The sequence below is a fragment of the Excalfactoria chinensis genome, chromosome 2 (genome assembly GCF_039878825.1).
Source record: "Excalfactoria chinensis isolate bCotChi1 chromosome 2, bCotChi1.hap2, whole genome shotgun sequence".
In the NCBI taxonomy this organism is placed as follows: domain Eukaryota; kingdom Metazoa; phylum Chordata; class Aves; order Galliformes; family Phasianidae; genus Excalfactoria; species Excalfactoria chinensis.
In genome coordinates, this window is record NC_092826.1 from 115,173,061 (window position 1) to 115,187,215 (window position 14,155).

A 14,155-nucleotide genomic window follows, 5' to 3' on the forward strand; every position below is an offset into this window, starting at 1 on the left:
ATACTTAAACTACAAGTTCATTTTCAGCTAAGTTTTCCTACTGTCCACCATCAATGTGCAATAAGACAGACTGCTAAACACCTCCTCCTCTATTAATCAATTATTTTCTTCTACTACTACCATTTGATCAAACTGCTTACAAATTACTGTAAGAAATGATTTCTACGACGTCACCATTCTCACATTGAATTAATACGAGGTCAAAGTGTGCGTTATTAACATAGCATTTAATTCAGACCATCTGGTCAAAGCTTTTGGACTCAAGGCAGATTTAAACTCCCTAAAACAGAGAAAGGCATCTCTCAAGGCCAAGTTCCAAAAAGATAACTCTCAGACAATGTTTCTCCATTTCAAGTCATGCCCTAAAACATAACATTCAACAGAATTTACAGCTCTGTAACACTTCCAGAAGCGACCCTCACAAGAGCTGCGTGTGATACTGGTACTGCTTTAGCTTACGCTCCAACAAAGCTTAAGTATCCTTCTAACGCTGAGCCAAGTGCAGCTACTATTTACCCACTAACTACTAAGTTTTATCAACCCACAGTAGGAAAAAAGACTACTTATTATCACAGAATATGAAACACAGCACCAAGTCTTAAGAGCACAAATAAAAACCTGGAGATGACCGTTCAAAGGTAGCATCTCAGATGTTCACACTTTGAAAAACCACAAGCCTATCAACACCCATTCCTCTCAAGTCCCAGTCTTCACTGTTCCCACCTGCTGGTTACACAAGTGCACTTTATCCTCTCTGCTTAAGAAAACAAGAGCTAATAACTCTAGTATTATATAAGTATTTATATTTTTAAAAGGCAAGAATAATAGTTCAACAGCGCAGGAATATCTTGTCAGCCTATAAAAAATATCTTACCCTTTTCCAGGTAGCTTAGCAAGATTTAGACATGGTTTAAATTTTGAGACTTTCGGCATCACATGTTAAACACAACAAAATACAGCTACAGAGATGTACCCAATCCTCAGACTGTGAAACCAAAAGCATCACATAACAGGCACACAAGCACAAGAAATATTGTGATTACTGGAAACATTATGTACCTGAATGTGTGGTTAATGCTACCTCAGCTAACAGATGTGACTACACAACAGTATTTACTACTGTCACTATTAAAAAACCAACTAAGTTACTTCTAATAGCACATGCAGGAGACCTAAAAGAATACTAAGGCAGTTCCTTGTATTAGTCTAGCACACTGTGCTATCCAGGTACAACATGAAGACCAACTTACATATGGCTACTACTCTTCTCTTTTAAAATGGAAATCAGCTAGGAACTTACTCCCTGCTTTCAGTTCTCAGACAAGAGCAGAGCACAGAGGTAATAGGGAGTTAATGCTGCTCTTAATTGTTTGGTTTCATTTGAAAGCTAAGTACATAGGTACTAAAAATGGATTCCTACCACCTAACAGCCGAACACATGAGTAGCATGGGCTCACAGGGTCATTCTCAGATGGCTACACTAAACAAGAAATAACCAACAGTTTTGGGGGATTTCAACAAAAGAAATTAAGAGCAGGTACTTTCCTGAACAGGAGGTAATGTCCTTGAACAAAGCAAGCTCAAATGTATGTTTGCAACAACATACTGCATTCACCTTGCTATAAATTTTAAAGTTATTTATAACACACACAATCGTATCAGTCCATATAAAAAGAATTTCAGTAACTTTCAGATAGAGATGCTCCAACACTAAGTCATCTGTAATTGTAGCATCACAACAGCATTTCCTGCCAATTAGCTGGCTTCCATATACGGCATTATCTTGAAAGAGAAAACAGAGGGGTACAACATCATGGTATTTCACTTTTAGATCAGCTGTTGAATACAAAGAGGACATACCCACTGCTGGTGCATCATATTCATCCCCAAGTAAAATCTCAGGAGCAGAATACGCGAGAGATCCACAGCTCGTTGTGAGTTTTTTTCCAGGCTGAAATTTGTTGCTGAAGCCAAAATCGGTTAATTTCACAAGTCCTTGCTTTTCAAAGAAGACCACATTCTCCGGCTTTAAGTCTCTGTGAACTACATGCAGTTTGTGGCAGTATGATATCGCATGAACTATTTGAGCAAAGTACTTTTTTGCCAGATCCTCATTCAGACCTTCTTCATGCTTCATGATGTAATCAAACATATCCCCTCCATCACCTAGTTCTAAGATGAGATAAAGTTTTGTCTGGGTGTCAATCACTTCATACAGCCGTACAATATTGGGATGCTGCACTAGTTTCATGCATCTGACTTCTTGAAAAAGATGTCCGGTAGCTAAAGTATCCAGTTTGGTCTTGTCAATTACTTTTACTGCTACTTTTTCACCTGTAAAGACATGCCGAGCAAGTTTGACCACAGCAAAATGTCCTCTGCCCAAAGTCTTATCCAAGTCATACAATCCTGCAATTTTCCCATCATATCCTCGTTTGAAGCCCGCCATTCTGTTTCAGAAGATGAAATAATGCTTAAGCTCTTTGGAACTGCGATCTTTTCATAGAAGAGTATCTGCTGCAAATAAATAGTCCATCATCACTGCCAAGCATGCCTGAAAAAATAGAGACAAGATTATATATTTGTATGAAAGTAAGCAAAACCATTATCCTGGAATTCCCTCCAAGTCACACGGGCATGTTATTATAGATTACTTATAAGATCTTGAGGAGTTTTTGCAAAGGATTTGATAAGTTATATTGTGTTGACTGAAACATTCCTGAAGCCACGTTATCAGTATGTAAGGGAATGAATTTCAACAGTGCATTAACAAAAGTTTCACCGAAGCTGGGTGACATTTATGTTCTTTTAAGAAACACATGAAGTCATCAGTGCTACAAGAACTATTATGGAGAGAGCCAGAATCTACAAACTTCTGGCTATTTAAATGGCCAGAAATCAGCTGAACAACAAAGAATTTGTACATGAAAACATTGGATTTATCTTCGATTTCAGCTTACTCTTTCATGTTTCAGCATGTTAAACAAACTGACATACAAGATTTCATTTTGTCATCTCACATGTTAGATTAAGTACTATCAACTAATCCCGTAATTACCACAAATTAACAAAGCTTCACAGGCTGAAATTAAAACATTTGGCTGACAAAAAATAAAAGTTTGGTTAAATATTTTGACTAGAGTTATAAAAACTGGTGATAAAAAGTTTGTGTGTTCAGCAGCCCTGGCAATAAATCATAAGAATAGAAAGGAAACAGAGACAACTCAGGGAGTTCAGTTTGTGCTGAATTCCTGCTTATCACTAAATTCAGCACACATTTCAACAGGTAAGGTCTATCTTACAGACCGTTTATATTCAAATCTGTTTTAGAATGTCTCATGTCTTATTTTCATTTTATTTCATATGTAAAACACCCCCAAAAGTTTTTCTTGTGCCTGGAACTTAGACTGAAATTTAACAATCTGTAGTTATCAATAGCCATTCATCCCACTTCATGCACAAAGCACCTAGAAATATGAAAACTAGATGGCTTACTGCCAACTCAATAAAACAGAAAACACAGTTCTTTATAATATATTTTCTTTTTTAGAATACATTTTCTCGGTTTCAAAACAAAACTTCAAAGAGAAAAGCTTTGAAAAGGAAGCTGGCAAGCAAACAGCTCCTGACATTAGCTATTCTCAAGTCAGAAACATAAGCATTAAATTAAAAACACTCCCTGCTACACAAGTTATTTCACAGGCAGTAAACTAATGAACCTGATTTCCTATGTATTTCATTACAAGCTTGAGGTCCTGTGAGGATTGTCTGTTGTTTAACAAGCTCACCTTACTGCCTCTCCCAGCTGGAATCATGGTATAACCTCTTCTCTATCCAGCTGTCTACTTCCATAAAGTCAGTGGGAATGCAGTTCAACACCTCCACCCCTGTAAAATTTGAATGAAATCAATCAATTTCTGAAACCTCAGAACTTAACCAAGGAACAGAACAAGTGCAATGATTACCATAAACACAGAGTGAACACAGAGTGTTTGTTGTTATTCTCTGGTGTTTGTTTTGGGAGGAATATTAATCAAGCTTTAAAAAGAACAAAACTTAATTGATTTTGTGCTACTGAACCTCTTTATTAAACACTCTACTTCAGACATTCCTCCAAAAAAAGCAACAAAAAACCCAACTCTGTTTCCCTTACAGATACTATAGCATCAAAATCTAGTAATAGAAACCTATCTAGAAGTAACAAATTTGAGTTTTCTGTTGAAGATATTTTTCTCTTTTTGGATTTGATTACCCAAGGTACAGGTGGATATTTCGCATCCATAAACTACAATAAAACATGAAAAACTTAAGAGCAATAGTGAAAATCCAAATAGTTTCCTAGCACATTCAGAGCACGGTCATTTAAATCTAGAGCCTCCCCCTGGAAAACAACAACAGATCTACTTTCAAGTAATCCTCCAAGCATTACCTCTAAGAGGCATCAAATACCTCAAATCAAAGTAAGTATATTCTTATTTATGCAGAAAGGTTAAGCACTACATTGACACATCTAATCTGCAAGACATACTGCATAGATGAACAACTAAAATCCATATTTCATTTGGTATGGATGCCTACAGTCAAGAAACACAGGTTTCTTCTCAGTCTATTTTATGACCAACTACATGGGAGGGACTGTTGGATCAACAGGAAAGGAGCATGAAAGCAAAGGAAACAGAGGAAGACAAACACTGGAGAGGCATCTGAGAGGAGACTGAAGAGATGGGGTTTTTCTTGATCTAAAACTAATGCTTCAAACAACCCCTCCTGTTCATACCCAAGGGAACCTCTCTGTAGACAGTTTTCTACTGCATTGAGGCAGCAAGTGCACAGACTACCTCCCTAGTTTGGACAGTTTTGTTTCAGGTTGAGATTACTGGATCTGGGAAATTGACTCCATACCTTTCCCAGCAACAAATCTGTGTAATTTAGTACTTGCCTTTCACAGTATTAAAACTGTGCACCAAGGCTTGTTATACACAAAAGCTTTAAGGAATTGAAGTTTCAGTAGGGTTGCAATATCTGCTTCTCAACATACCTCACAGCACTAGTCTTACAGAATTTCCTCCATTGCCTTCAATTGAATCACATTATACACCCCATCCTTACTTCAGAAAGTACAAAACTAGATGATGACATGCTACCATCTTGAACTGCTTCCTATCTGGTAAGTAACCACTAGAAGATGCAAAGGGAAGAGCGTGGGACAAAAGCAAACCTAACAATAAATAACAAAACCCTACTTATCTATGTTATGCTAATAACATCTGGTGGATTCCATCCAGATGAAATCAAGCAGGTGCTCTATAAAAGTATGTCAGTTTTTAGTATCATAAATACACTACAATAAGCTGGTTACGCTGCTCAACACACACACCTTGAAAAGAACCGCTTCTTTTTCATATTTGTTCCCCTGCTTTGTTCACTTGGCACATTGTACAAGCCAAATGTTTACTACTCATAAACATTAACCTGCAACATTATTCCAGCAAGAATCAGTTATGCTTAAGCCACAGAAAAAATACATCAGACAGTAATCAATAGGATAAAAGCTTGCAGAAACAGAAATTAAACTGTATTTATTAATGCTGCAGTCTCATTAGCTGGAATTAACATAAATTCATTAGTAGTTTAACATAAAGGCTCAATAAAAGACTTAACTTTTCATTCTGTGCTTTTAAAACGAATGCTCAGAACTGAAGCTCCCACATCTAAACACAAGCTTGCTACACATACTAAAGTCAAAATGGTTTGCTAGTAGGAAATGGAGACAAAACCCTGATAGTACATACAGGTACAAAGCTTGGTTACGATGTAAATATTCTAATTAAGATACCACAGTTGCTATATCTGTGCCTTTCACCAATTTTGCTTTCAGTGCTACCATTACCCTGGCAAGTAATTTCTTCCCGTTTCTCACTAAAGGAATAAAGAGTTTTGAAAGTACTTAAAGAGCAAGAAAAGAGGGCACAAAGCAACAGCCTCAGGTTGGGCCAGCGGAGGTTTAGAATGGATATCAGCAAGAGTTTCTTCATGGAAAGAGTGGTTAGGAGCTGGACAATGCTGCTCAAGGAGCTGGTGGGATCACCAACCCTGCGGGCATTTAAGAGATGTGGACACAACACTTAAAGCATGGTTTAGTGGAGGTCTTCATACTGTTAGGTGATGAGTAGACTTTATGGACTTAAGGGTGTTTTCAAACCCAGATGCTTTTACAACTCTGTGTAGGTTGCTCCAGAAGTAACATCTCCCATATATTTATGTGGAAACTACAACTGACATAAAGAGCACAAGAACACTACTTGATAGAGCAAATCTCAGCTATAAAACACTATTTTTCAACATAGTCACCACCAGCAGCTGATCTGTGCAGATGAGCTGAACGAGATGCTCTTCATTCTGTGGTATGACAGCTGTGCATGGCCATCCAGAACTTTTAGCTTTTTGTGTCATTGTCACCACTGCTAGAACACATCACCCATCACCTCACTGTGCTCACATCCACGTTCGGCCTCCGGAAACATTCAGCAAGCATCAGTGAATGTCAACAGGTGTAGTTCTCCCATCACGGAGGAATTCCATTCCACATCTTTGCTTTATACATACTTCCATGTCAGACGCCATTCTGTCAGAATACCCTTCTGCTGCCATCTGTCACACAGCAACAACATTAATAGGATAGTGTTGGGAAGGTTCAACCTCTGCTGCCGTACCACCATCATCTACCTCTTGACATCACGGGTGAACATAAGAGAGGAGGCACTACTTTCAGAGCAACTATCGTATGCTCCCCATCTCACAGATGCTGCAGTTTTTGTAGCAGAGATCAGCAGAAGCAGTTTTGTAATACTAGATGCATCTGTCTAAGAGACTAAACTACAGTACAGCAGTTCAGTCATCTTTAGAAGTATCTAGAAAATAAAGATTCAAGGCTCCATTTCGATGCAACATTACAGTATTATCAAAACAAAACCTTCCCTCCATTATCAGTCTAAGAGATGTTTAACCTGAAGTAATCTTGACCGGCATACATCCCTCCAGAGAGCTAACCATTCCTGTCTCTCTTCACACGGAACAGAGATTCAGTCAACGCACACGAGTCACAAAAAAACTGCACCCTAAAGCAGATAGTAGAGCAAATGAATCACTTCTTAAGAGCACATTTTCTGTAAGAGGAGTTTAAGGTGACGAGTTCTGTGGATGCACACATTATACACATCCATAAGACTAATTAAAGAAACGCCACCCTCCGCTTCTCCTTTCAGACTCTTTTGTCTCAGAAGAATAACAGCATCCACACCAATTATTTATTTACTGAATAAATACATGCTGAAGGTAAGACTTATGTTGCTATTCTAACTGTAAATCAAAATTCCTCACAAGTTGATCACAGATACAGAAGCAGCATTGTGACTCAGAAAGCAACTTAGACAAGTTGTTGTAATCTGAGTGTATATCAAAGGAAGTATCTACTCAATATACAACCTTGGCAAGTGGGATTTTTCGTATTATTTCACTGTTCCCTACCAATGCTTATCTGCTACCCTACAGCAAGGTACCTGCACCTAATCTATATGTCTCTGAAGACAGTTCATTTTTACAAAAGCATAAGCCATTCTTTATTTTTGAGGATACTACAGTGTGTTTTCCTGAGAAGGCTTCTGTTCACTGATTCTCTTATATGGAAAGCCAACATGCTTGTAACAGGTATGAAGTGCTGCATGTACAAAGCTTGAAGAGCACGCATGGCTAACGTATACTACATGCTCTGAAAACTGGGCAAGATCTATTTCATCCATGATACCTGAAATTTGTAAAACCTCACTGTACCTGATATCCCCTGAGAGCAGGCTGGCACAATATGGACTTACGATCTGGAACACTTGTGTTCTCCCTCTACTTCCACACACAGGTGTCACAACCCAATAAAGAAGCCCTTTCTCACTGGCTTTCCCGTGACCTAAGCCTGCACAATTGCCAAAGGTACTCAAAGCAACACCAGTCTACAGCTGCCCTACAGCCAAATGTTTTGCAGATAAAGCAAAGGGGGGAGGCTAGGTTTTACAACTCTGCCGTTATATAAACAAGGCTATCTTACACGTTCTTTCCGCTTGATATGCTCGTATGTTGTGGAGTAGTCGTACCTTTCCCTTCACTGATGACAAAGCCCATAAACCCTCCCACTCCTGACAAGTTCCTCAGTACAAAACTGCACATACACCTTGAGAAATCTACTACACTTATTTTGTTCTCATATTAGGTCTCATTGCTAGCCCCCACAGCAGCACCATTCACCTCCCAGCACTCTCAGTAGAATGTCAAGATAGGTCAGCAAATCCCTCTACCAGTCAGCATAGCTACACCTATGACAATGAACAAAGAGTTACCAGGTAGCTCTACAATCCATATAAACAAAATAATTACTTTGCATAATTTAATACCATTCCCTAGTTCTAAACAGTATTGAGAATTCTGCTCTGAGAAGGTATGAGTTGCCAGCTGCTAATTAAGTCCTGCCATTTAGCATTTGCAAAGCATGTAGTGAAGTGTTTGCATTATTTTAGAATGTGTTGCGGGTATCAGAGTTATTAATACCTCAGCTTAATTCTTCTTAGAATCTAAGCTAGAAGTAACAAAACACTAAATAAGAAAGCTCTAACTCTAAGGCCCATTACTTGGAGAATAGTCAGATGAAGAATTATTTGACAGGCCAACAAACTTTATGAAACAGTGCTCCTGGATGTACAAATAAAAGTCTTGTGGGTGAGGAATGGTGTGCGAGTGGTTAGTGCTATAGATTAGGGAAAGATATCAAGTGTGCTAGCTTAATACCCTGCAAAAAGAATTAGGAGAGCCTGCACAACCTGAGAACAAAGAGCAAGACATTGCAATCCTCCTGCCCTATTCCACTCCCATGAGCCCCCCTGTGCAGCATCCAGCACAAAAAGGGCATGGATCTGCTGGAGCAGGCCCTGAGGACACCATAAGGCTGACCAGAGAAGCTGAAGCACCTCTCCCATGGAGACAAGCTGAGAGAGTTGGGGTTCAGCACAGAATAGATGACATGGCTATTAAGGGGAGAGATGCACTAAGAGTGATCAAATTATGAGCCACAGACAAACCACCCTAAGTAGTCACTGGCAACGATCCCAAATGCCTTTAGTTGTGAAATGTTTTAAGAGGCCAAGACACTTTCACAACCACACTGATAATCACTACTGTTTGCAAAGCACTTTCCATTTCTAAGAGGTAACAGACGAGACAAACGCAATCTACTCCGTGGATTTAATAAACTCTGCAATAGCTTTCTGCTCTTCACACCAACCACAGCTACAAAAGCAGTTAATTTGTGTCTGTTTCCCTCTCTTGCTTCTTCTCCAAGTCTAGTATGCAGCTAAACAAACAAAAAAGCATGTTCCATGAAATACACACCACCACCCTGTTCACACACCAGGCGCTTCAGCAGTACAGACCACTTAAGAGCTAAAGCTGCTCTTCAGTCTTATTGCAGAGAACACCAGACCTTCTCAAATGATCATCTCCCTTGAACTGCCTTCTGTGAAGAAGTATGTGAAAAACATCTCTTTTTAAGAGCTCCAAATTCCATACCTGCTAGTACTTTCTGTACCCTTAAATCCTCGTTTCAGAATGCTGACTGTCAAGCTGTATCATCAAAACTACCACTTTGCAGTATCTGCTGGAAAATTTCTCATAGGAAATTAATGCGGATGTTTTAATTGCAGACCTCCATAAACCTCACCAACCGAGATCTGATATCAATCAAGCCTGATGATCACAGAAACCAGCAAGCATTTCAACAACCTTGCAAGCAAGAGAAATAACTCATGGTAGGTAGTTAACTCAGAAGTCCATTTTATGCCACTTCTCTAACCTTGGCTTTGTTATTCTAGACGTTTCCCTTTGTTCCTCCTCCCAAAATTAACTAGGGACATGAAACTGATGAAGAAATTATTGGTATATCAGACAGAAGTCTGTGATTCATGATGGAATCACTATCTTTTTGACAGGACTTTGCGTCACCCCTCGATTTTCATACACTAGGCAGCACAGAAAGCCACTGACAGAAGCTCTCAACATTCCACTGTTAACCAATGGGTAAACAGCGTAGTTTAACATTAATAAATTACTACTAATATTTGTTGTTTAAATTCACAATCACAAACATGATTTTTATCCTGTATCAAGGGAGATGAAATCGCTAAGCATTATCTCAAAGTACTCCCCAGTAAATGCGTACACATTGTTAGCATCTATTATAAGCAATCACCTCTATTAACGTTAAGAACCATTAAGAACTATCTCAGCTCAAATTCCAGATAGTTTCATTTCTTTAGCATTTTAAACGGTAGTATAAGGATTAGAGTAGTTCAATTGGCTTGATGCTATTTCCCAAGCAGGACACAAGCCACCTGAAATGTAAGAAACAACACCAAACTGTAAGAAACAGCACCTATCACAACTTACAGTTAGTCAGTTTCAATGCCGCATCCTCATTCATAGCATCCCTTATTAGTGAAGATCCTGCAAACACCCAAAATTCACCATGCTCCAACATGAACTAAAGTTACAAAGATCTAAGCAGTTATCTCTCAAGTAACGCTGGTGTAAGTTATAAGCAGACAGGACACTGACACCAACCAAAAAGTCCTTCATATTCAGTGCAGCATGCATGCCCCAATATTGATTGGCACAAAGGGTCACTGCACAACTCAGACATCGATTTTTTCAGAAAGCAATCACTTTGTTTCATATTTTGCAGGCATGCAACACAGCCTGTGTACTTCACTAAGTTCTTAACGCTGCTAACTGAATCAACTTACGCAGACCAAAACTCTGCCGGGTAAGTTATCCTAGTATTGTGCATGAATATAGTTTTTCAAATCCTCTTAAGTTCTTACATAACGTTACGTGCATTAAAACAGCAGCTCCTTTACCTAATTTCTGAAGCTGTAGCATTGAAAGTACTGCAGCAAGGAAGACGCGCAGAACTTCACGTGTTACTAAAGTTAACAGCTTATGCAATTTAATATTAGTGTATTCATCACGAACTGCAGTTCAGCACTGTGTGTAAGAGACAGTGTCCCTGATCCGAACCATGTGGCACTGGTTTCTTTTATTTTAAGACATAATTAGAAAAGACTAACGAGTAGAAATGAAACAGAAGCTCATCAAGAAGGTTTAAAGTGTTTCAGAACATTTTTGGAAAGCAGAAAAAAAAAACAATGCACACACAAGAAAAAAGCTTGCATTATTTTGTGCCAGCTACACCAGGATACCGTGCCCTTGAAAGCAGGACAGGCAGCAAAGCAAGACAAAGGCACTAAGTTTGGCGTTACAGCTTGTAAGATATAAAGGGCAGCAATACGCTGAAGGTGCAGATCTGCAAAATGACTCAAATGTGAAATTGAAGGTACAGAAGTAGAACCTTAGAAGAGACCAGGTTGGTCGGAAGAGTACATGAGGAAGATAATGACTGCAAGTAGATGGGTATCTGCAAAACCGTGTTAACATGCATAGTCTTAACATGCTATTTAAAATGATCATAAGGCAGACTACGCATCTACAGCACAACAGGGAATGGTGACTGTGACACACCGCCCACACTGTATGGGAATATTACTTCTTGCAGCAAGACAATCCAAGGAACAGCAGTAACCTGTACAGAAATGGTGGCACCTAAAAAACACACAAGCCAAGACTCAACCTGTTCCTCTTTGCTTCATATTTAAGACAGCTTACCCCTAAATGTAAGTAATTTCTTGCTGTTTTTGTTAGAAACCCCAATATGTGGACCACAAAATCCACTCAATACAGTCAGATGAATGCACTGCCCTAGAGGATGCCTTGCTTACCAAGCACTTGCCCAGCATTCAGGGTAGCTTCCCTTCCCAGTCACCTGAAGCATTGCACCACCATTCTACCCCTTTTGTGGCCATTCTGAATATTCAAGAGAAAAGCAAGACAAGCTGACTTTCCTCCCCTTACCTTACTATTTTAAGTTCCCAAATTTGGATTTTTCAGGCACCAAGTTAAAGGGCAAGTACTAGTCTATTCACATTGACCTTCCAGCATGTCACAAGGCAAAATTCAATTGCACCGGTTAGCAATGACCATTAATTCTTCTAAGCTTGTTTCACGTTCCTTCTTTCCAAGCAAAAGCGACTGTACCAAAACAATCATCACCTGAATTCCCACTTTCTGTGATGTACTTACAGTTACTTAAAAAAAGAAACACTCATTAACCCAGTTCTTAATGATGCATGCCTTGCAAAAACCGCCTAACTCTAGCATAACCATCACTTGCTTGTAAACACTTTCATACAGATTTCATTTTGCTGAGATTCATTAAACTGCTCCATCCCCAGAGCCTGAAGTTCTAAATATATTCACAATAAACAACACCAAAGAGCAGCCTATATGACTAAGTAGTGACTGCACTACAGAGGGCAGGAGTAAGCAGATTTGCTAGCGATTCATTCATACTAGATGGCTCTAAGTCACACAGCACAATTCAGCTGTTCCAGGAACTGCAATGGTACCATTGAGGAAACCACTTCTTTGCATATCTGCTCAAAACCAGCACTTGAAAGCAAGATGATCAGCCAAAAAAAAAAAAAAAAGGCACAAAAACAGTGCATGCATAAGCAAAAGCCCAGAGCTGGGTTTGTTTTTTGCTTGTTTGTTTGATTTCTATATTCCACGTAAAGCTTTTCCTTCACAGGTGTTCCAGCATCACTTCCCAATAAAAATATCCAAGGCAAAAATAGGTCACATTTGTCTCCCACTGTCCTCGGGCCAACGCTAGCTGTTCCCTAGCGGATGTCCTCCAACACTTTATTCAGCCGACTTCTGAAGACAAACACACCACACGCAGTTGTCCTTCAGCTACCCCCGAGCCTTTACATCAACCGCAAACATCTGTACAAGTACACCGAAGCAGCAGAGTTGCAGCTGGATGCCACAAGGCACCCAGCAAACAGCGCAGACATCTCTCCGGGACTCACCTACTTAACCAACCGATCTGCACAGCACCCCCAAGGCGGCACGCTCAACGCAATAGATGCGCCGACAAAAGCAATAGAAGCACGGAACGCGGGATACCCGTGCCTTCGTTCGAGGCGTACTCCAGCTCCCGGCACGAGACGCCAGCTCGCTTTCTGCACAAACCTGTTGGCTTCGCACCTGGTTCCGAGGGGCAAGATGCACCGTCATTCCCCCCAAACACCTTGAGACCGGACGGGCTTTCCAACGGCTCGCTCGTTATTTCCCCCCGCGAGCCACAGAAAATACGAGGCGGTGCCGGCAGGGCGGCGGAGGGACAAACCGCGCCGCTCTCTGCACGGTGACCCCTCGGGCACGGGGAGGGCAGCGCACAGAGGGGACGGAGGGCACAGCCTCGCGGGGGGCACGCGGGCCGAGCGCACGGCCCCGCGGCGAAGGCCCTGCCCTTCCAGCCCTCCCCTTCCAGCCCTCTCCCGCAGCCCCGCCGCACCGACGACCTTCGGGGCCCCGCCGGCGGCCCCCGGCGCACAGTCTCCAGGGCCCAGGCCGCCATAGGAGGAGCGAAAAGGCGGAGGGAGGGGAGGGAGAGGACCCGCCGCACCCCGCCGAGCCGGCCCCCATCCCCGCAGCCCTGCCCGAGCGCAGCCCGGCAACTTACGGCGTCTCCTCGGGCCGCCGCGCCCCGCGCCGCCCTCTGCATGGGCAGCGCCCGCCGCGACCGCCCGCGGGGACGGGGAGCGCGGCGAGACGGGAGATAAAGGTTCGGAGACGGCAGCGGGGAGCTCGGCCGGGCCGCAGAGCTCGGGGAGGACGGCCGCGGTTGGGGCGGGCTGACGGACGCTCCGCTCAGCTCAGCAGGGCCCCGCCGCTGCGGCGGCTCCGAAACGCGACTGACAACAACGGCGGCGGCTCGCGGAAAGCCGGAGTGCGGGGGGGGGGGGAAGGGGGCGGGGCCAATGGACACCCGCGCGAGCCCGTGAGGCGGCCGCACTGCGCCTGCGCGGAGGGGAGGCGGCGCGATTGGCGTCACGGCGGCCCAATGGGAGGAGGGCGGGCGCGTCGGGCGGAGGGAGGCCGCCTGAGGGGAAAGGGGAGCCGGGCGGGAGGGGGCGAGTGCTGTGCGAAGTGCTGA

General features: G+C 42.0%; 1 protein-coding gene across 2 annotated transcripts in view; it reads right to left on the reverse strand.

Moving 5' to 3' along the window:
- Positions 1-13,817, reverse strand: part of SNRK (SNF related kinase) — a 36,192-nt gene extending 22,375 nt beyond the window's left edge. Inside the window, exons 1-3 of one of the 2 annotated variants that reach the window (XM_072329119.1) lie at positions 13,682-13,817; positions 3,789-3,887; positions 1,861-2,554 (exon numbers count right to left, since the gene is read on the reverse strand). In XM_072329119.1, coding sequence (XP_072185220.1) covers positions 1,861-2,449 — 589 coding nt within the window. In that variant the 5' untranslated portion in view covers positions 2,450-2,554; positions 3,789-3,887; positions 13,682-13,817. Of the gene's footprint in view, positions 1-1,860; positions 2,555-3,788; positions 3,888-13,203; positions 13,380-13,681 lie in introns of those variants that run through there. The other variant, XM_072329120.1, reaches the window with a different exon arrangement.
- Between the last annotated feature and the right edge of the window lie 338 nt (positions 13,818-14,155).